Here is a 22,706-nt window from a genome sequence, read left to right on the forward strand (position 1 = left end):
GTTCAATGGAATGTAAGTTATTGTAATGGAGGCCTAGTCAAAGTGCTGGATGAGAACATTACGTTTGGAGGGCAGCTAGCTGTACCTCCTCCGTCTGTACACTACGAGCCTCACTGGTCAGCAAAAGATGAGAGCTCTTTCTTTAGCCAGGCTGAGAGCAGGACATACTCTCTCTGAGGGTAGATGTGGACTAGAGCCAGCACACACTGCTGGCTTGACTGTCAGAGCCTGTTGTCAACCTGTTTTGCTCTTGAATGCTTTATCCTGAACACAGTCCTCTACAGTTCCTACATACATTGTAACACATATGTCTATGGGAGTCACTCTTGGCTTTGAGGCAGAATATAATAATATATTGAATATTGCACTGCAGCACTTGGAATCCTAAAAAGTAGGTTAGGTGACCCAACAGCTGCCAACACAGACATAGTGCTGTTGTAGTCCTCCTTTGTTAGTGATTTTGTAACATGTAAAAGATGTGGAACATACATCTTCTTCCTTTTCTATAAGGCACATAACTATAGTACATCCAAACCAACAATTATGACTGACAACACATCTTTGTTGAATTACTGAACTCAGTATAAAAATAAAAATGTATTTCTCATTATAAACTGGGTGGTTTGAGGCCTGAATGCTGATTGGCTGACAGCCGTGGTATATCAGACCGTATACCTTGGGTATGATGAAACATTTATTTGTACTGCATTAATTATGTTGGTAACCAGTTTATAATCGTAATAAGGCACCTCGGGGGTTTGGCTGTATCCAGGCACTCCGTGTTGTGTCGTGCTAAGAACAGCCCTTAGCCATGGTATATTGGCCATATACCACACCACCTCGGACCTTATTGCTTAAATAAAGCATGAAGAATGTGCCTACGTTTTTGTCATTTAGTATTGTTAACATGTTTTTTCTTGTTTTGATAGCATTGTAATGTTTGTTTTGTATTCATTAAAAACGTAATTGTCATAAGAGCATTATTTCATGGGTTTCAAAATGACTTTTATTTTGACATTTGAAGATCATTCCAAACCGGAAGTTAGCCAATTTACTCTACAGGCAAAAAAAAGCTGAAACATAGGAAGAAAACAGACAAATAGAAGTTACTTTCCTAATTAGCTGAATGTCTGAAGATATAAGGCAGTGTACACTGTTGTATTTACCTGTCTCCAAAGATAACAGACGGGTCAGGAAAAAAAAAAAAAACAGGCAGGAGGTTGAGTTATGCAAACGCCCGTCTTTTCCGACGAAATGAGAAGGCGGATGAGGACTTTAAATTAGCTAGTTAGCAAGCTCACGATTTTCTTCGTTTAGCAAGGTTTGTGTGATTATTACGCTCTTTATCAGAGAACTATAGAGACAGTAATCACGGCAGTTGTCTGTAAATACGTGCCCAGAATTGTCATTCATTGACCGCCTCGGGGCTCTCCCCCGGCCGGCGACAAGCATGGCAGGAAATCCGAGGAGGGGCGCAGGTCTCATCGGCTTGATGAAGGACGCATTTCAGCCCCATCACCAGCCTCTCCAGCCTCACCAACCTGCAGTGGTAGACAAGAAAATGGTGGAGAAATGCTGGAAACTTATGGATAAGGTAGGTAACAAGCCAACTAATTTCCTCAGGTCTTATGGTAAGTGCATTTAAATGGCAAGAATACTTAACATATGAAATGCCAGGTTTACTGTAATGTCCATAGTGTAGTAAAACAATAGGTCACAGAACATAGGAGATTGTTTGACAGTTTTTTTCTAAATGAGGGGAACAATTACCACGACTGATCATGTAAATACTATTTAGTCTGCAAAATGAAGCGAATGTTTTCAGACATTTAGTTATTTTTCTTCATAAAATGGTCTCCAATACGTTGTTCCCCCAAATGGCCCGAATTTCACAAATTATGCTAATTGAGCAATGTACAGTATTTTGATTTCAACAGTGTGCAAGTTGTCTTTGGCAGGAAGACACTTGCCTATTGAGTTTCACAACTAAGTCTATTTTCAAATGTGTGATTGAACTATCACGTGTTTTATTTTCAAATTTTTTTTTTGCTCACTGACTCAGTTTGAATGAACACAATTGTACCTAACTGATCCCTGTGTCAAATGGCCTATTCAACCAGAACAACAATACCAAATTATTTTGTCATGTTTTATACATTTGTCATACAATCGTGTAGGCCTATCATTTGAGGTTGTATGTTCCTTTTCCTACTGCTGGTGTGGTAAAAATATTAACACTTACATTTTGTGAATTGTATTTTCTTAAATACAAAGATGAGGACTACCTGGTGTACTGTCATAAGACAATTGAGACCATAACAAGGGACTGGCTAGGCCTGGTTGAATAACCCAGTTGAATTACAAACATCATCCAGACTGTAAATAATTGGTTTAACCACAAGCAGGAGCCACAATGTAAATATTGAATTCTCCACTTGCATGTAAATATCCAGGTCATTCATACCCAAAATTTACTCTCACACTGTATCATGATACGTCCTGACTGGTTATTCTGTCTCTACATTCAAATATATCTGTCCATCTTCCCCATTCATGCAGTCGGCCCACACAAGCAATAGAACATATTATCATAAATCATAAAGGCAGAACAAAACAAGTGCATCTGTATCCTGTGTCGTTGTTTTAATTCCATCCCAGTGTAAGCATGATATTACTAGTGACACTTTCAGTTCTTGTAATTTCTAGGGCCAGACTTGCTCTCCTGACTGTTTTCTCCAGGTTCCTCTGACCTCGTCTCACCCTCCCTTTCCCACACAGGTGGTACGTCTGTGCCAGAACCCTAAGGTGGCCCTGAAGAACAGCCCCCCATACATCCTGGACCTACTGCCAGACACCTACCAGCACCTCCGCACCATACTGTCACGCCACGAGGGCAAGATAGAGACGCTCGGGGAGAATGAGTACTTCCGGGTGGTGATGGAGAACCTGACCAATAAGATCAAGCAGACCATGAGCTTGTTCAAGGAGGCCAAGGAGCGCATGTATGAGGAGAACTCTCAACCCAGGTAAAATGGAGGGGGATATTGCGCCTGCTGGTAGCCAGTCTGTTTCTGCTATAGCCAACATGTTGTTTCTTCAAGGCAATAGTTTATAAACCAAACAAAAATATAAATGCAACATTTAAAGTATTGGTCCCATGTTTCATGAGCTGAAATAAAAGATCCTAGAAATGTTCCATACACACACACACAAAGGTTATTTCTCTCAAATTGTGCACAAATTTGTTTACATCCCTTTTAGTGAGCATTTCTCCTTTGCCAAGATAATCCATCCACCTAACAGGTGTGGCATATCAAGAAGCTGATTAAAACAGCATGATCATTACACAGGTGCACCTTGTGCTAGGAACAATAAAAGGCCACTCTAAAATGTGCAGTTTTGTCACACAACACAATGCCACAGAAGTTTGAGGGAGCGTGCAATTGGCATGCTGACCGCTAGAATGTCCACCACAGCTGTTAACAGAGAATTGAATGTTCATTACTTTACCATAAGCCGCCTCCAACTATGTTTTACTGAGTGTGCAGTTGGCGTGCTGACTGCAGGAATGTCCACCAGAGCTGTTGCCAGAGAATCTAATGTTCTTCTATCTACCATAAGCCTCCTCCGTCATTTTAGAGAATTTGGCAGTACGTCCAACCTGCCTCATAACCACAGACGATGTGAATGGTGTTGGGTGGGTGAGTGGTTTGCTCATGTGAACAGAGTGCCCCATGGTGGCGATAGGGTTATGGTATGGGCAGGCAGGCAGGCATAAACTAGGCACAACGAACACAATTGCATTTTATTGATGGCAATTTGAATGCACAGAGACACCGTGGCGATATCCTGAGGCCCAGTGACGTGCCATTCATCCGCCGCCGTCACATTTTTCAGCATTATAATGAATGCCGCAAGGATCTGTACACAATTCCTGGAAGCTGAAAATGTCCCAGTTCTTCCATGGCCTGCATACTCACCAGACATGTCACACATTGAACATGTTTGTGATGCTCTGGATCAATGTTTACGACAGCGTGTTGCCAGTTCCTGCCAATATCTAGCAACTTCGCACAGCCATTGAAGAGTGGGACATGCCACAATTAACACCCTGATGAACTGTATGCGAAGGAGATGTGTCGCGCTGCATGAGGCAAATGGTGGTCACACCAGATACTGACTAGTTTTCTGATCCACGCCCCTACCTTTTTTTATTTTTTATTTAATTTTTAACTTTTCTCCCCAATTTCGTGGTATCCAATTGTTAGTAATTACTATCTTGTCTCATCGCTACAACTTCCGTACGGGCTCGGGAGAGACGAAGGTCGTAAGCCATGCGTCCTCCGAAACACAACCCAACCAAGACGCACTGCTTCGTAACACAGCGTGCATTCAACCCGGAAGCCAGCCGCACCAATGTGTCAGAGGAAACACCGTGCACCTGGCAACCTTGGTTAGCGCGCACTGCGCCCGGCCCGCCACAGGAGTCGTTGGTGCGCGATGGGACAAGGATATCCCTACCGGCCAAACCCTCCCTAACCCAGACGACGCTAGGCCAATTGTGCGTCGCCCCACGGACCTCCCGGTCGCGGCCGGCTGCGACAGAGCCTGGGCGCGAACCCAGAATCTCTGGTGGCACAGCTAGCGCTGCGATGCAGTGCCCTAGACCACTGCGCCACCCGGGAGGCCCCACGCCCCTACCTTTTTAAGGTATCTGTGACCAACAGATATATATATATTCCCAGTCGTGAAATCCATAGATTAGGCCCTAATTAATTAATTTCAATTGACAGATTTTCTTACAGTGCATTCGGAAACTATTCAGACCCTTCACTTATCCCACATTTTGTTACATTAGCCTTTAATCTAAAATGTATTAAATATATATTTTTTCTACATACAATACCCCATAATGACAAAACGAAAACAAGTTTTTAGAAATCTATAAAAAGCATACCTGATTTACATAAGTATTCAGACCCTTTGCTATGAGACTTAACGGGTACATCCTGTTTCCATTGATCATCCTTGAGATGTTTCTACAACTTGGAGTTCACCTGTGGTAAATTCAGTATATTGGACATGATTTGCAAAGGCACACAGCTGTCTATACAAGGTCCCACAGTTGACAGTGCAAAGCACAGCAAAAACCAAGCCATGAGGTCTAAGGAATTGTCCGTAGAGCTCCAAGACAGTATTGTGTCGGCACAGATCTTGGGAAGGGTACCAAATAATTTCTGCTCCATTGAAGGTCCCAAAGAACACCGTGGCCTCCATTATTCTTAAATGGAAGTAGTTTGGAACCACCAAGACTCTTCCTAGAGTTGGCCGCCTGGCCAAACTGATCAATCGAGGGAGAAGGGCCTTGGTCAGGGAGGTGACCAAGAACTCGATGGTCACTGACAGAGTTCCTCTGTGGAAATGGGAGAACCTTCCAGAAGGACAACTGTCTCTGCAGCACTCTACCAATCAGGCCTTTATGGTAGAGTAGAGTGATAAACAAGATTCTCTGTTCTGATGAAACCAAGATTGAACTCTTTGGCCTGAATGCCAAGCGTCACATTTGGAAGAAACCTGGCACCATGCCTCCGGTAAAGCATGGTGGTGGCAGCATCATGCTGTGGGGATGTTTTCCAGAGGCAGGGACTGGGATACTAGTCAGGCTCGAGGGAAAGATGAATGCCGCAAAGTACAGAGAGATCCTTGATGAAAACCTGCTCGGGACCTCAGACTGGGATGAAGGTTCACCTTCCAACGGGACCACGACCCTAAGCACACAGCAAAGACAACGCAGGAGTGGCTTCGGGACAAGTCTCTGAAATACTTTGATTGGCCCGGACTTGAACCCGATCGAACATCTCAGCAATGCTCCCCATCCAACCTGACAGAACTTGAGGATCTGCAGAGAAGAATGGGAGAAACTCTCCAAATACAGGTGTGCCAAGCTTGTAGCGTCATACTCAAGAAGACTCAAGTCTGTAATCGCTACCAAAGGTGCTTCAACAAAGTACTGAGTAAAGGGTCGGAATACTTATGTAAATGTAATATCTGTTTTTTTTATTTGTAATAAATTTGCTCACATTTCTAAACCTGTTTTTGCTTTGTCATTATGGGGTATTGTGAGGGGGGGGGGGATTAATCCATCTAAGAATAAGGCTAATGTAACAATGTTTAAAAAGTGAAGGGGTGTGAATACTTCCCGAATGCGCTGTATATGAACTAACTCAGTAAAATCTTTTAAATTGTGGTGTTTTATTTTTGTTCAGTATAGTTGTTGATTGTAAAACCAGGTGAGGTCAAAATTAGCGCAAAGGCTAGAACCCAACTTGAAAAGTAGGCCTAGGTGATCCTATCAAATGTTTCCTTTCTTATTGTCAAGATTACTGGTATGTCTTATTTTTGGTGGGGTTTCTCATGTGATGTCTTGGTTTTTTAGTTAATGTGGTTTGTTACACTCCCCTGCAAGTGGTAGAAATGTTTAAGCGCATTTATGCTGAACTCAGAAGAGTTAAGCTTCAAAACAGGAACACCCCCAATGACCCTGGTGGGAGATGCTGTGTTATCAGTGTTTTGAATCTCTATGGTGGTTTGTGACAGGCAGAGTGCTGCATGCTGAGAAGATACGATTTCCAAGAAACTACCACACACCTCAAACCAATGTTCCATTAATTAAGCACGTGTTATTTGAAAAAATCTTTTGCCATTTTAGCCACAACAAAAAATACTAGAAAATAGGAATTGGGCATTTATTATTTAGTTGCAGGTCATGTTGCATAAAGGAAAGTGGGGATGTAAGAACCACTTAAGCTAAACAAACAGATATTTTTAGGGTATATTTCCTCTACTCAGAAATACATTGCTAAGCTAAAACCCATCCTGTTTACTTTAGTTTCAGTTTAGCAATCATAAATATCTCATTCTAGTTCTGTGGAAGCAATGATGCTATCAGGGATTCTTCTGACTCACAAGTAGAATAAATGCATGTGCCATTATAAGAAACTGACATGCTAGTACTCATATACCAATGCAATAGTTTGGTCATTAAAAAGGTTAACATACACATTGATTAGTGGTTTGGTGTTGTGTGCCTTTGCAATGGGTTCTCAGCAGATGACACTTCTAAGAAGCTCATCATACATTCTTACAACTGAATGATTGTATACCAACCCCAACTCAAAGGCATCCAATCCTAAAAGACTAGGCATATACTACCTAGCCTTAAATGTTTGACCCGGGGGTGCCAAAGTCAAGAAAATACATTACCATTGGTCAACTTCAGGGATGAGGTTTGTCTGAGGACGCTAAGATGACATACCTTTTCTTCATAGGCGGAACTTGACCAAGCTGTCGCTGATATTCAGCCACATGCTGGCTGAGCTAAAAGCCATCTTTCCCAATGGCCTATTCCAAGGAGACAACTTCCGCATCACCAAAGCCGACGCCGCCGAGTTCTGGAGGAGGTCTTTTGGTGACAAGTGAGTTTTTTTGGGCTCCGTTATCTTATCAAATTTCCTTAGTTGGGATGCTGTATTTACAAAAGGGGTTCAAATGAAACAAACGTTTAACTAAAAACATGCCTGGGGATAATTACTACTTTTGTATCACTAAACCCTCTCCTCTGTAGGACCATTGTTCCATGGAGGATGTTCCGACAGGCTCTTCATGAGTTCCACCCCATCAGCTCAGGCCTGGAGGCCATGGCTCTGAAGTCTACCATCGACCTCACATGCAACGACTACATCTCCGTCTTCGAGTTTGACATCTTCACCAGGCTCTTCCAGGTAAGGATTTCTCAAATGCAAATAATGATGGATGGGTTTTAATAACTTTTCCAGGTGCCTAAAGCACTTTAGATTGAATGGTGGAAACTAAACTCATCCACTACCAAAATAGTTGTACACCCCTTCCACCACCAATATGTAGGGAATCTGCTTTCACTGCTCCCAATTCCCATTCCTGACCCACTCACTATCATATTACTTTGGATAAGAGCATCTGCTAAATTAATACAAAGTGACTTACATTAAGTCAATTCAGGACCACTTACTGTAGCGGTCATCATATTCATAAGTAATGAACTACCTTTTTCAAAGTTCTCTGAGGAGCCAAATGTTTACAGAGCTCAACTGCTGTGTAGATAGTTAACTGTAGAAGCTAACAAAACATGGGTACCTTTTATTCCATCAGTGGCAATAAAGACGTGTGAGTACAAAGCTAGAGATGGCTGCTCTATCATTATTTAGGGTGGGGTGGTTAAAGTACAGTCAGTACGTCCTCTATTGGATGTCTCTCAACAGGGCGGGGCCTTTACAGTAGTTCCTTCGATTTTGTGTGCACAGAAGCCACAAGTGTTGGCACAGTCTGTCTGGGCAGACGGAAACCAAAATGACTTCCTCAAATTAGCCTTGAGAATTGAGCTGGAGCAGAGTTGCCTGTATGTTTAGTTTGTAGTGCAGCAGTGGTTACCTGCCAGTGGACAAAAGGAACACCAATGTGAGAAATGCTATTCATTGACTACAACTCAGCGTTCAACACCATAGTGCCCTCAAAGCTCATCACTAAGCTAAGGATCCTGGGACTAAACACCTCCCTCTGTAACTGGATTCTGGACTTCCTGAAGGGCTGCCCCCAGGTGGTGAGGGTAGGTAACAACACATCCGCCACGCTGATCAACAACACTGGAGCCCCTCAGTCCCCTCCTGTACTCCCTGTTCACCCAAGACTGCGTGGCCAGGCACGACTCAAACACCATCATTAAGTTTGCAGATGACAACAGTGGTAGGCCTGATCACGGACAACGATGAGACAGCCTATAGGGAGTAGGTCAGTGACCTGGCCTGGTGGTGCCAAAATAACAACCTAACCCTCAACGTAATCAAGTCAGAGGAGATGATTGTGGACTACAGGAGAAAGAGTACCGAGCATGCCCCCATTCTAATTGACGGGGCTGTAGTGGAGCAGGTTGAGAGATTCAAGTTCCTTGGTGTCCACATCACCAACAAACTATCATGGTCCAAACACACCAAGACAGTCGTGAAGAGGGCACGACAAAGCCTTTTCCCCCTCAGGAAACTAAAAAGATTTGGCATTAGTCCTCAGATCCTCAAAAGGTTCTACAGCTGCACCATCGAGAGCATCCTGACTGGTTGCATCACTGCCTGGTATGGCAACTGCTCAGCCTCCGACCACAAAGCACTACAGAGGGTAGTGCGTACGGCCCAGTACATCACCGGGGCCAAGCTACTTGCCATCCAGGACCTCTATACTAGGCTGTGGCAGAGGAAGGCCCTAAAAATGGTCAAAAACCCCAGCCGCCCCAGTCATAGACTGTTCTCTCTATTACCGCATGGCAAGCGGTACCGGAGCGCCAAGTCTAGGACCAAAAGGCTTCTCAACAACTTTTACCCCCAAGCCATAAGACTCCTGAACAGGTTATCAAATAGCTAACTGGACTATTTGCATTGTGTGTGTGTGTGTCCAACCCCTCTTACGCTGCTGCTACTCTGTTTATCATCTATGCATAGTCAGTAACTATACACACATGTATACTACCGTTCAAAAGTTTGGGTTCACTTAGAAATGTCCTTGTGTTTTTCTTTCAAAAACATTTCTTTGTCCATTTAAAATAATGTAAAATTGATCAGAAATACAGTGTAAACATTGTTAATGTTGTAAATGACTATTGTAGCTGGAAATGGTTGATTCTTTTTTTGGGGGGGGGAATGAAATATCTACATAGGCGTACAGAGGCCCATTATCAGCAACCATCAGTCCTGTGTTCCAATGGCACGTTTTGTTAGCTAATCCAAGTTTATCATTTTAAAAGGCTAATGGTCATTAGAAAACCCTTTGCAATTATGTTAGCACAGCTGAAAACTGTTGTTCTGATTTAAAGAAGCAATAAAACTGGCCTTCTTTAGACTAGTTGAGTATCTGGAGCATCAGCATTTGTGGGTTCGATTACAGTCTCAAAATGGCCAGAAACAAAGAACTTTCTTCTGAAACTCGTCAGTCTATTCTTGTTCTGAGAAATTAAGGCTATTCCATGTGTGAAATTGCCAAGAAACAGAAGATCTCATACAACGATGTGTACTACTCTCTTCACAGAACAGCGCAAACTGGCTCTAACCAGAATAGAAAGAGTGGGAGGCCCTGGTGCACAACTGAGCAAGAGGACAAGTACAGTCGTGGCCAAAAGTTTTGAGAATGACACAAATATTAATCTCCACAAAGTTTGCTGCTTCAGTGTCTCTAGATATTTTTGTCAGATGTTACTATGGAATACTGAAGTATAATTACAAGCATTTCATAAGTGTCAAAGGCTTTTATTGACAATTACATGAAGTTGATGCAAAGAGTCAATATTTCCAGTGTTGACCCTTCTTTTTCAAGACCTCTGCAGTCCGCCCTGGCATGCTCTCAATTAATTTCTGGGCCACATCCTGACTGATGGCAGCCCATTCTTGCATAATCAAAGCTTGGAATTTGTCATTTGTGGGTTTTTGTTTGTCCACCCGCCTCTTGAGGATTGACCACAAGTTCTCAATGGGATTAAGTTCTGGGGAGTTTCCTGGCCATGGACCCAAAATATCGATGTTTTGTTCCCCGAGCCACTTAGTTATCACTTTTGCTTTATGGCAAGGTCATGCTGGAAAAGGCATTGTTCGTCACCAAACTGTTCCTGGATGGTTGGGAGAAGTTGCTCTTGGAGGATGTGTTGGTACCATTCTGTGTTCTTAGGCAAAATTGTGACTGAGCCCACTCCCTTGGCTGAGAAGCAACCCCACACATGAATGGTCTCGGTATGTTTTACTGTTGGCATGACACAGGACTGATGGTAGCGCTCACCTTGTCTTCTCCGGACAAGCTTTTTTCCGGATGCCCCAAACAATCAGAAAGGGGATTCATCAGAGAAAATGACTTTACCCCAGTCCTCAGCAGTCCAATCCCTGTACCTTTTGCAGAATATCAGTCTGTCCCTGATGTTTTTCCTGGAGAGAAGTGGCTTCTTTGCTGCCCTTCTTGACACCAGGCCATCCTCCAAAAGTCTTCGCCTCACTGTGCGTGCAGATGCACTCACACCTGCCTGCTGCCATTCCTGAGCAAGCTCTGTACTGGTGGTGCCCCGATCCCGCAGCTGAATCAACTTTAGGAGACGGTCCTGGCGCTTGCTGGGCTTTCTTGGGCGCCCTGAAGCCTTCTTCACAACAATTGAACCGGTCTCCTTGAAGTTCTTAATGATCCGATAAATGGTTGATTTAGGTGCAATCTTACTGGCAGCAATATCCTTACCTGTGAAGTCCTTTTTGTGCAAAGCAATGTTGACGGCTCATGTTTCCTTGCAGGTAACTATGTTTGACAGAGGAAGAACAATGATTCCAAGTACCACCCTCCTTTTGAAGCTTCCAGTCTGTTATTTGAACTCAATCAGCATGACAGAGTGATTTCCAGCCTTGTCCTCGTCAACACTCACACCTGTGTTAACGAGAGAATCACTGACATGTCAGCTGGTCGTTTGTGGCAGGGCTGAAATGCAGTGGAAATGTTTTTGGGGGGATTCAGTTCATTTGCATGGCAAAGAGGGACTTTGCAATTAATTGCAATTCATCTGATCACTCTTCATAACATTCTGGAGTATATGCAAATTGCGATCATACAAACTGAGGCAGCAGACTTAGAAAATTTATATTTGTGTCATCCTCAACTTTTGGCCACGACTGTACATTAGTGTCTAGTTTGAGAAACCGACGCCTCAAGTCCTCAACTGGCAGCTTCATTTAATAGTACCCGCAAAACACCAGTCTCGATGTCAACAGTGAAGAGGCGACCCCGGGATGCTGGCCTTCTAGGCAGAGTTCCTCTATCCAGTGTCTGTTCTCTTGCCCGTCTTAATCTTTTCTTTTTATTGGCCAGTCTGAGATGGATTTTTATTTGCAACTCCGCCTAGAAGGCCAGCATCCCGGAGTCGCCTTTTCACTGTTGACGTTGAGACTGGTGTTTTGCGGGTACTATTTAATGAAGCTTCACAGCTTTTTGTGCATATGGAAAATGTCTGGGATCTTTTATTTCAGCTTATGAAACATGGGACCAACACATTGCATGTTGCATTTATATTTTTGTTCAGTGTTATAACAAGATGCAATCATTTTCTGTTAGTGAGAAGAACAAAAACCTAATTTGATCTATTTCCTGTTATTTTATTTCCACGATAATTGCAGAATAAGTTCTTCAACTCTTCTGATGGTTTCATACTCGCAAAATAGCCAATAGGCCTACAACAAGTTAGGATGGGCTACCATTTGTCCCATCTCTCATTTAATTGAACCCACTTCACAGTAGTAAATGGATAAGCTATTTTAAAGTATTTTGGTCTATGCTGTCCAATCCAAAGCGCAGTGTAACGGTAGAACAGACGGACCTTTTTCCATTGATGTTTATAGGCTACGTCTGAATACCTTAATGTCAAATTTCAATATAATTTATAATCATAAGAATAAATTCCTCACCTTTTCTAGCCACAATGAGTTCATATTCCCGACGTAGCCATACAACAAATTACCATGTGAATCTCTCATTTAATTGGGCCTATTAGATAGGCCATTATAATTTCAAGTGTTTTACTCTATGCATCCGAAAGGGAGCGTGGTTTATAACAGTAGAATTTATCAGGTGAACAGACAGTTTATTTTACATTGAAGTGTGTAGACAAACACTAAGTAGTAGGCCTGCTGTAGGTTTTTTTCTTTTCTGAGTAGACAATGTTTCAGAATTTGTGGGCAGTGCAGCATATTTAGGTTCTGGAAAAAGTAAATGCAAAACATCATTGAATTCGAGTGATCTGTTTACAGGTGCACAACAATTTAATTGTTTTTGTCTCTCAAACTGTCAGGCTACAGCAAATGTAACTGCAAAAGAAACCATTCTGCCAACACCTCCAAATACATTTAATCAAGTTCGCCATTGCTATTCCCTTTAGATACTACCAAAGTATACAGAAAATAAGGACCTTCTTGTCACCATAAAAGGTGAAGGGTGTTTTTCAGGCAGAGGTTGTTATGCTTGTTCACGGATACAGTTTTACGACAAGCTTGATTTTATAAACAGAAAACATGGCATGTGCCAAATTTATGAATCTCAATATTTAGTGTAAAATGTACACAACGGTTCTAAATGAGGCCACAGGAGACCAACTGGGTGTGAAGGCGTTTGTTCTCGACCATCACTACACGCCAGCTTCAACTAGAAATCAATTGATCATTAAGGCATTGAGGAGATTTAGAGCTAGGCTGGAACAAAATTATGCACGCCCTGTAGTTCTCCAGAACATCGTTGGTGACCACTGTTGCCGTGAATATCAGGTGAAGAACACAAGTTCTTCTTTGTTAACTAGGATAAAGATTTGTTGTCAATACAAAGAGAAGCTGTTGTTGCTTAAGGGTTCTGACCGTGGTGTGTGTGTTGTATTGTGCAGCCGTGGTCATCTCTCCTGAGGAATTGGAACAGCCTGGCTGTCACACACCCGGGGTATATGGCCTTCCTCACCTACGACGAGGTTAAGGCCCGACTGCAAAGGTTCATCCACAAGCCTGGCAGGTGAGACACTCACACACACACAACGACACATACACCTGATGCTGAAGTATATATTTTGACATGCACACTTGCATTCAAAAAAACATCACAGACCATCCAAGTACATCATGTACACACTCAACTTCTCTCACACCACACATCTTTGGTCTGCCTCTGTCAGTTATATCTTCAGACTGAGTTGCACTCGGCTGGGCCAGTGGGCCATTGGCTACGTCACTGCAGATGGGAACATTCTGCAGACCATCCCCCACAACAAGCCCCTCTTTCAGGCCCTCATTGATGGATTCAGGGAGGGATTGTGAGTATGACATAATCAAGATGAAAGAATGACCAAATACTAGCTTTTCTGGTTCAGTCAAGGCGTTTGCAAAATCTGTGTGACGTTTCCTCTGTAGTTGGTAGTCAAACTGATTTCAACCTCTTTCAATCATCACATAATTGCTAATTTAATTAGCCTGTGGCTTCAACTGGCCATTGAAATGTTTTTTTTCCCCTCTCTCTCCAGCTACCTGTTCCCAGATGGCCGGGCCCAGAACCCAGACCTCACAGGGCTGTGTGAGCCCTCCCCACAGGACCACATCAAAGTCACACAGGTCAGACACATTCTCACATCCACTAAGTTCATAACATTCACTACAGGTCGTAATTCAGACTTCAGATGCACTTGTGACTCAAACTTTTGCCTAATGTAAATTTCAATTGCTTACAATACCCTAAACATACATTTGTATACTTATTCAGATTTATGTGAATCTGTCTTATGTCAGATGGATGTTTCCTAAAATCAGAATTGAATATTTGTCCTATTGAAGTATCTCATACACTGAGATGACAATTCTGATGTATCGTTTACGTGTGTGATACTCATCCTTTCTCTTCCCTGTGCTACAGGAGCAGTACGAGCTCTACTGTGAGATGGGCTCCACATTCCAGCTGTGTAAGATCTGTGCCGAGAATGACAAGGATGTAAAGATAGAGCCCTGCAGCCACCTCATGTGTACCTCCTGTCTCACTGCCTGGCAGGTATTTCCCAGAATTAGGTCATCTTGCAAGAGTGTCTATTGTTTCACACTCATTTTGTACATTTTATTGGTCGTAAAGTGCTGAGAATAGACATTTTATTCCTACTCTTATGGGTAAAATGAGAAAAAGAAACCCGCACTCTGCTCTTTAATAAGCTTTATGTATCGGTTCCACGGCCTTCTTCAGAGCTTTTGAGTTTTTTAAATTAGCACCCTCATGTAGACCTAGCCCCACCCACATCCGTTCCACCCATAAAATTGGGTTGGAGTTGAGGGGAAACAAATAAGTGCTACCAAATATAACAATATGCATTTCATAAATATTTAAATAAAGTGTGTACATACAGTGGGGCAAAAAAGTATTTAGTCAGCCACCAATTGTGCAAGTTCTCCCACTTAAAAAGATGAGAGAGGCCTGTAATTTTCATCATAGGTACACTTCAACTATGACAGACAAAATGAGAAAAGAAATTCCAGAAAATCACATTGTAGGATTTTTTATGAATTTATTTGCAAATTATGGTGGAAAATAAGTATTTGGTCACCTACAAACAAGAAAGATTTCTGGCTCTCACAGACCTGTAACTTCTTCTTTAAGAGGCTCCTCTGTCCTCCACTCGTTACCTGTATTAATGGCACCTGTTTGAACTTGTTATCAGTATAAAAGACACCTGTCCACAACCTGTCACATGTAATTTCTTTTGAGTTGTTCAGAATGTTTTGATATTTCATCAATCCATAAATAATCTAGACCTACATGTAAAAGTATCTCTTGCACTTTTGACAATTTCACAAGACATGTTTTATATGATGTGCCTAAATACTTAACCACTTGATTATTTAATTACCTACATGTTATCTGTTTGGAAGGCAACATGTTGTAAAAAAATCTCTAAATTGGGCATGCCTAAAAGTAGTGAAATTGAAGGCATATGTAGTGTGTGTGTTAACTTTGATAGTGTTGTATGCAACATTATCGACAAGTGACTTGATGCCTACTGTGCCAAAGTGATTTAGAGTTGTTCAACGGGAGTGACAACGAGTGTGTGTTGCTAACAATAATATTGTGAAAATTCCACTTTTAACCATAGAAATTTGATTAAAATAAATGTTGTGCATGCCAACATTAGGTGATAATTAAGAGTAGGCAAAGTGATTCAGGCAAAAATTATATAAAACGTTTTACCATTACATTTGATGTACAGTCACATTCCCTGTTGTTGTCTGAAGCATGCTATATAGAATTCACGCTGGCGATGCCGCATGTCTGAGCAGTGTCTTAACATCATCCTAAAACCTACTCTTGAGCTGGGAGGTTTTTTTTCTTCTTAAAACAGGTTCACAGGATTCCTTGGACCTTTTCTGAGATGCTTTGTGGATATCGGCCCTTGGCCCGATTTTTATTTTAAACTGCAGTATTGCTCTCCCAGGAATCGGAGGGGCAGGGCTGTCCGTTCTGCCGCTGTGAGATTAAAGGCACAGAGCCCATTGTGGTAGACCCCTTCCACCCCAAGAACAGCAGCAGCGGGGCCTCCTTTGCCAGCTTCCAGGGGCCCTACGGGGTGGAAGGAGGGGGCTCCCTGTCAGTCTCCCTCAGCAACGACGAGGACGATGACGAGCGCCTGGAGGATCCCCACCTCATCATGAGCAGGCTGGCCTGCACCAAGGCAAGACCCCCAGCCACCATCTATGACCAGCTAGGCTTTGTCTGTTCTCTCTATTTCTCCTACACACACCATCTCACATCATCATTGTGTCCTTGTGGTCAAAGTGAAAAGACAATCTATAAAAGACTTGGTAGTTTTCAGAATTAGATAATTAGATACACCACCCAGTAAATCAACAACAAAAAAACATCTCCCTCCATCTACATGTTGTAGAAACAAGCTGACATCTTACTTGTTTTCAGGTGGAGCGCCCGCCCTCCCCTGTGACGCCGCTGCCCCCTGTGCCCCCCAGGCTGGACCTGCTGCAGCAGAGGCCCCCCACCTCCCCAGGGGCCCCGGGCCAAGGAGCAACAACCAAGGCAAGTGGAAAACCTAATCAAATTCAAGCTTTCTTTATGTATATAATGGTGTGCCCATGCATGTCATGTGACTTTTACATTTGACTATTTTAGCAGACACTCTAATCCAGAGAGACAGTATTGCATACAGTCATTAATATCTGCTCTCCCCAGATTGCAGCCCTCCACAGAGACAAACCTTTGCCCCTCCCTCCTGCCCTGCGAGAGTTACCCCCACCTCCTCCACCCGAACGCCCTTCTCCCCTTGGACCCCCAGAGGGCCGGCTCCAAAGGAGACCTCTGCCATGCACCCCTCCAGAGCCCAACTGGGCCTCCAACTACATGGTTCCCCGGCACGTAGCCAAGGCCCCCCCACAGACCAACGGACCCAGTGACAGTGACTGCATCCACAGAGCAAAGCCGCTAGCAGCGACCAACGCTATCTACTCCCTGGCAGTCGGGTATGGCATTTGTATAGATATGGATAAAATGTGGTATGAATGTAATGTAGATGTTCAATAGAGAGAAGTCACGCTTGCCCTGAAGAGTTATGGGAAATGCAGATTTTTATTCTAGTCCAGCACTAAAACACTCGATTGAATTTAAAAATATATCTTTTTTATTTTACCTTTATTTAACTAAGCAAGTCAGTTAAGAACAAATTCTTATTTTCAATGACGGCCTAGAAACAGTGGGTTCAGGGGCAGAAGGACAGATTTTTACCTGCTCTGGGATTCCATCTTGCAACCTTCCGGTTACTTGTCCAATGCACTAGGCTACCTGCCACCCCAAATGTAATGGTGGCCTTCCATTCCTGACGTGATTGGTTGAATCAGAGGCTCTCTGGGACTTAGATTGTCTATATACCCTGTAGTAACTCATAGAGTGACTGATCGGTAATTCAATGTGTTGTATGTATTACCTGGCTCAGTCTGTCTTGCTCTCTATTAGGCCTCAACAGGAGACTACTGGTGAGAAGTCATCTGGGAGTGATGAGGAGAATGAGTACATGAGCCCCACCTCTCTCCCTGCAGCAGGACCCTCCTGGGCCATGGCGGGTGCTGTCGTGCCCGCACCACCACCGCTCCAACCCACTAACCACGACTCACGGTGAGTGCTCAACACTGTCACTATGAGGTGACCAGGTGGATTATGATCAGTACAGGGTCCTGACTAAGGTTTTTCTGATGCCCCTCCCTCTGCCCTTTATCTTCCTCCATCCCTACCTCTCTCTCCCCTCCCCCTACTCTCCTAGGACTGTGGTGTGTGATGTGGACTGTGAGGACCCTCAGGTGTATGAGTCCATGTGTAACATCCAGGCCCAGGCTAGTGCTACTGAGCCCCTCCCTCTGCCCTCCCTGCCCCAGCAGCCACCAGAGTCAGGTACATGGAGATGGATGAAGGATCTCTATTCTCACTTTTCTGATTGCACATGAAGTTACATAAGTCATCCCCTTTGTACAATCAGAAAACCATCATGCAACTTGAATCACACTGGTGTCGTTTGCATGTCTACACCTGCCAAGAAACATACTATCTCAATGAATGTGGCCACAATCAGATTACAGTTATGTATCTCAGCAAGTGGAAAATGCACACTACTGTTCAAAGGTTTGGGGTCACTTAGAAATGTCCTTGTTTTTGAAAGAAAATCACATTTTTTTTGTCCATTATAATATTTTTTATCAAATTGATAAAAAAAATACAGTGTAGACATTGTTGTAAATGACTATTGTAGATGGAAAAGCTGCTTTTTAATGGAATATTTACATAGGCGTACAGAGGCCCATTATCAGCAACCATCACTCCTATGTTCCAATGGCACGTTGTGTTAGCTAATCCAAGGTTATCATTTTAAAAGGCTAATTGATCATTAGAAAACCCTTTTGCAATTATGTTAGCACAGCTGAAAACTGTTGTTCTGATTAAAGAAGCAATAAAATGGGCCTTCTTTAGACTAGTTGCGTGTCTGGTGCATCAGCATTTGTGGGTTCGATTACAGTCTCAAAATGGCCAGAAACAAAGAACTTTCTTCTGAAACTCGTCAGTCTATTCTTGTTCTGAGAAATTAAGGCTATTCCATGCGAGAAGTTGCCAAGAAACTGAAGATCTTGTACAACGCTGTGTACTACTCTCTTCACAGAAGAGTGCAAACTGGCTCTAACCAGAATAGAAAGAGGAGTGGGATGCCCAGGTGCACAACTGAGCAAGAGGACTAGTCCTCAACTGGCAGCTTCATTAAATAGTACCCGCAAAACACCAGTCTCAACGTCAACAGTGAAGAGGCGACTCCGGGATGCTGGCCTTCTAGGCAGTTGCAAAGAAAAAGCCCTCTCTGACTGGCCAATAAAAATAAAAGAAAATATAAAGATGGGCAAAAGAACACAGACACTGGACAGCGGAAGATTGGAAAAAAGTGTTATGGACAAGTTTCTAAGTTTGAGGTGTTCAGATCACAAAGAAGAAATGAAAAAATGAAGATGCTGGCGGAGTGCTTGACGCCATCTGTCAGGCATGGTGGAGGCAATGTGATGGTCTGGGGGTACTTTGGTGGTGGTAAAGTGGGAGATTTGTACAGGGTAAAAGGGATCTTGAAGAAGGAAGGCTATCACTCCACTTTGCAACACCATGCCATACCGTGTGGATGGCTCTTAATTGTAGCCAATTTCCTCCAACAGGACAATGACCCAAAGCACAGCTCCAAACTATGCAATAACTATTTAGGGAAGAAGCAGTCAGCTGGTATTTTAACGGAGTGGCCAGCACAGTCACCGGATCTCAACCCTATTGAGCTGTTGTGGGAGCAGCTTGACCATATGGTATGTAAGAAGTGCACATCAAGCCGATCCAAGCATGGGGTGAAATCTCTTCAGATTACCTCAGCAGATTGACAACTAGAATGCCAAAGGTCTGCAAGGCTGTAATTGCTGCAAATGGAGGATTCTTTGACGAAAGCAAAGTTTGAAGGACACAATTATTATTTCAATTAAAAATCATTATTTATAACCTTGTCAATGTCTTGACTATATTTCCTATTCATTTTGCAACTCATTTCATGTATGTTTTCATGGAAAACAAGGACATTTCTAAGTGACCGAAACTTTTGAACAGTAGTGTATATCCTGTGTTCAGGGCATTCAAATCACTCTTTTCATCCCTTTAATCCTCTTGTTCACCCTCCAGACTACCTCATCCCTCCCCCTGCGGTTTCCCTGCACCATATGGTAGAGGAGATGGAGGATGAGTATGATTACCCCAGGCTCCCCCAGGCTCCCCCAGCACCCGCCAGGCGCACCCTCTCTGATGTCACCGGCACCTCGGCCGCCTTCAGCTGCCTATCAATGGACAGCCCTAACATAGATGCATGTATGTAACTCAGCATTCGTTTTCAGTCCTTTTCCTCTCTTGCTTTGTCATGTTAAGAGTTATATTTATCAAACACCACGAACATGTTCTCTCCTCTCTCCCAGCTACGTTTTCATCAGGTCAGGACCCAGAGCGCCCCCCTAAGCCCCTCCCACGCCGGGTCAACTCAGACCAACGGCCCCGCCCCCTTACCCCAGAAGCCCTGCCCCCTGCCGCCAGTCTGTCAGCCGGCTCCCGAGGGGGGCCCGTTCCCAGTGTGGCGCTACCCATCAACGGGGAGATAGAGCATCTGATGAGCCAGGGCTACTCATTCCAGGACATCCAGAAGGCCCTGATGATCGCCCAGAACAACCTGGAGACGGCTAAGAACATCCTGCGCGAGTTTGTGTCCATCCCCTCCACGGCCCACATCCTCACATAGGAGGCTCAACACCACACCCTATATACTTTACTCACTGTGCCATAATGGATAGCATTTCTACTGTGCTGGTTGTGACAGGTCTGGAAGTGCTGTAAATTGTAAGGGGAAGAGGACTCGGTCCTATGCACAGGCATCTAAGTGAGAAAATCTAAAGGAAGAGGGAGAATGCTTGACGTGGCCTCTGTATGGCCAAGCCTTTGACTCTTGTATGGTCGTTTGTGCTTGCCTCCAGTCTTATTGTGTGGCTCTAAGCATTTCCTTGTTTCTGAGTGCAAGATGGAGTAAGCCGAAATTCACACTGTGCTTAGGCTGCAGGAAGGAATAGTTATGGACTTATTGTGCAGTAACTGTTGTTGGGGCAAACTTGACTCATGATTCCCACTCCCACCCATGTTAGTTTTGATTGGGTCATAGTCGTACATACAGTTTGTAGCTAGATACGCCAGGTGGAGACTAAAGCATTTGATTCTGTGGTTTGTGCTAAAGCCAATGAATGTGAATATTTTAGTTCGATTGCATTGTTACAGGGCTCCAAGTCATACATTTCACTGTAATTGCAGTAACTATTTAAAAAAAAGTAAGCATAACTCCAAATTGCTTTAGTTCCTGGTTTAGTGATCGTCTTATAATATATAAGCCTGAATGACGTGTACGTAATCTCAGAATGTATTCAATGTAGTGCTAACATTGACTGGTGAACTAATGTAACATTTCTGATGTCATTATTTTGTATAATTGTATTAATACCACCAGTGGTAGTGGTTTCACGGTTAAGCCTTATTGTTAGTTCTGTGAATAGCTTATAGATTTTAAAGTGAGTGTCCTTTTTTTAATGTCATACTTAAAAATGAAGGGAGTATATGTGCCCGATCTCAATTTTGCTCTCTGCTAATCAGTGTGCAATTGGACTGCTGCTTGTAAGGGTTTGTTTTTTTGTATCCATACTATTCATTTTCCAGACAATAATATATTGATTGGGCAGAGAAGACAAAGTGATCCAAGTCATGTATACACCATGATATTTAGTGAAATGAAGTACTTAATTGGCACTACCTCAGACTTGTTTTGCTGCCGCCTCTGGGAAAGAACACTTTGTACAACGTTCTTGTACAACGTTCTTGTTTATACGTTACAAACAGAGTATGGCCCCATCTTAAGGTGGCTCAGTAATGTATTTTCTTTGTACCTACTTTGATTAGGATTGTTTTTTTTCTCCCAAGGATGTGGGTTTGACACATTTGAGAAATCTGTTTAATATATGAATAATTTAAATCTCTTTCCTTTTGAATTTGAAACCCCGTTGAACACAGGGAGTTTGTCATTGTCCTCTGGACTCAGGTACAACAGACTGAACAATGTGCAGTAATATGCCAAGGTTATTTGGGGACTCACACCAAAAATGTTAGGTGTTAATGTGTTGGATTCAAAGCCAAAAGCATTTAATAACAGGTTTAAATCACATTATTAGTTGTAGATACTTCTAGTTGTAAAGAATGGCCATGATATTTCTGCATCTGTTTGTTTCGCTTGAGTTCAATACTGTTTTAACTTCTTTGAAATTATGATGTACTTTGACTGCAATTCCTTGATCATCAACTTAAGTGCCACTCCTTGTAAAATCATTTGAGAATTGACTTCAGGCCTCTGCTTTCCACTGTGTCGCTCATATGTGGACTCACCACAAGAGGACACTCTGTCATAAGAGATTGCTGTGGTTTCATACGCCACACTAGTCATTGCTCAATAGTTGCAGAATTTACTGGTGTACGGAAGCACAGTTGGTGCTTTGTCTTTCGATCGAAGATAACATTGTTGCCTCACCTGTACATACAGAGAGAACTAACAAAAAAAACTTTTTTTCATTGCCTTATTGCATGTGTAGTTAAAGTATTTTATTTATTCATTTTAATGTACTCAGCATTCATTATGTTGCCATGTGTTCATGCCTCAGCCATTAAAGATTTTCAAATAAACAATATTTTCTTTAACATTTGATTGGTATATTTGATAGAAAATGTTATAATACTGTAGTACTGAAAGATATGGTCTATGTAGCTCTTGTTACAAACCCAATAACTAGCCTACTAATATTGTTTTGCACTTTGTCTAGGGGTCCTAGGCCTAATTACATGGTCTGTCACCTGAATGAATGTGCACATTTGGGAGAAATCAGCATTTTGAGGACCGTGTTGGTCCTCACTAACCTCCCCCCAATGTGTCCAGGAGACAGCAACTTACTGATTTCAGGGCCAGCTCCGTCTTGACTTCTTGTTCTGCCAGTCAAAGCAGATTATTATTC

At 42.9% G+C, this 22,706-nt stretch overlaps 1 protein-coding gene across 1 annotated transcript; it reads left to right on the forward strand.

The window, feature by feature from the left end:
- Positions 1 to 989: 989 nt before the first annotated feature.
- Positions 990 to 22,395, forward strand: LOC139537518 (E3 ubiquitin-protein ligase CBL-like). The gene is made up of 15 exons (XM_071338927.1): positions 990 to 1,594; positions 2,779 to 3,026; positions 7,329 to 7,475; positions 7,625 to 7,781; positions 13,472 to 13,593; positions 13,754 to 13,891; positions 14,099 to 14,186; positions 14,485 to 14,616; positions 16,046 to 16,282; positions 16,525 to 16,641; positions 16,795 to 17,081; positions 17,572 to 17,730; positions 17,876 to 18,003; positions 19,804 to 19,986; positions 20,091 to 22,395. The coding sequence occupies exons 1-15, from the start codon at positions 1,451 to 1,453 to the stop codon at positions 20,405 to 20,407; spliced, it is 2,604 nt and encodes an 867-aa protein (XP_071195028.1). The 5' UTR covers positions 990 to 1,450; the 3' UTR covers positions 20,408 to 22,395.
- Positions 22,396 to 22,706: the final 311 nt, after the last annotated feature.

This window comes from Salvelinus alpinus, chromosome 13 (genome assembly GCF_045679555.1).
Source record: "Salvelinus alpinus chromosome 13, SLU_Salpinus.1, whole genome shotgun sequence".
Lineage (NCBI taxonomy): Eukaryota > Metazoa > Chordata > Actinopteri > Salmoniformes > Salmonidae > Salvelinus > Salvelinus alpinus.

Coding starts and splice junctions, on each gene's coding strand:
- LOC139537518 (XM_071338927.1), top strand. CDS start 1,451: ATGGCAGGAAATCCGAGGAGGGGCGCAGGTCTCATCGGCTTGATGAAG. Junction 3,027..7,328: donor GAGGAGAACTCTCAACCCAG/GTAAAATGGAGG, acceptor TTTTCTTCATAG/GCGGAACTTGACCAAGCTGT. Junction 17,082..17,571: donor ATCTACTCCCTGGCAGTCGG/GTATGGCATTTG, acceptor GCTCTCTATTAG/GCCTCAACAGGAGACTACTG.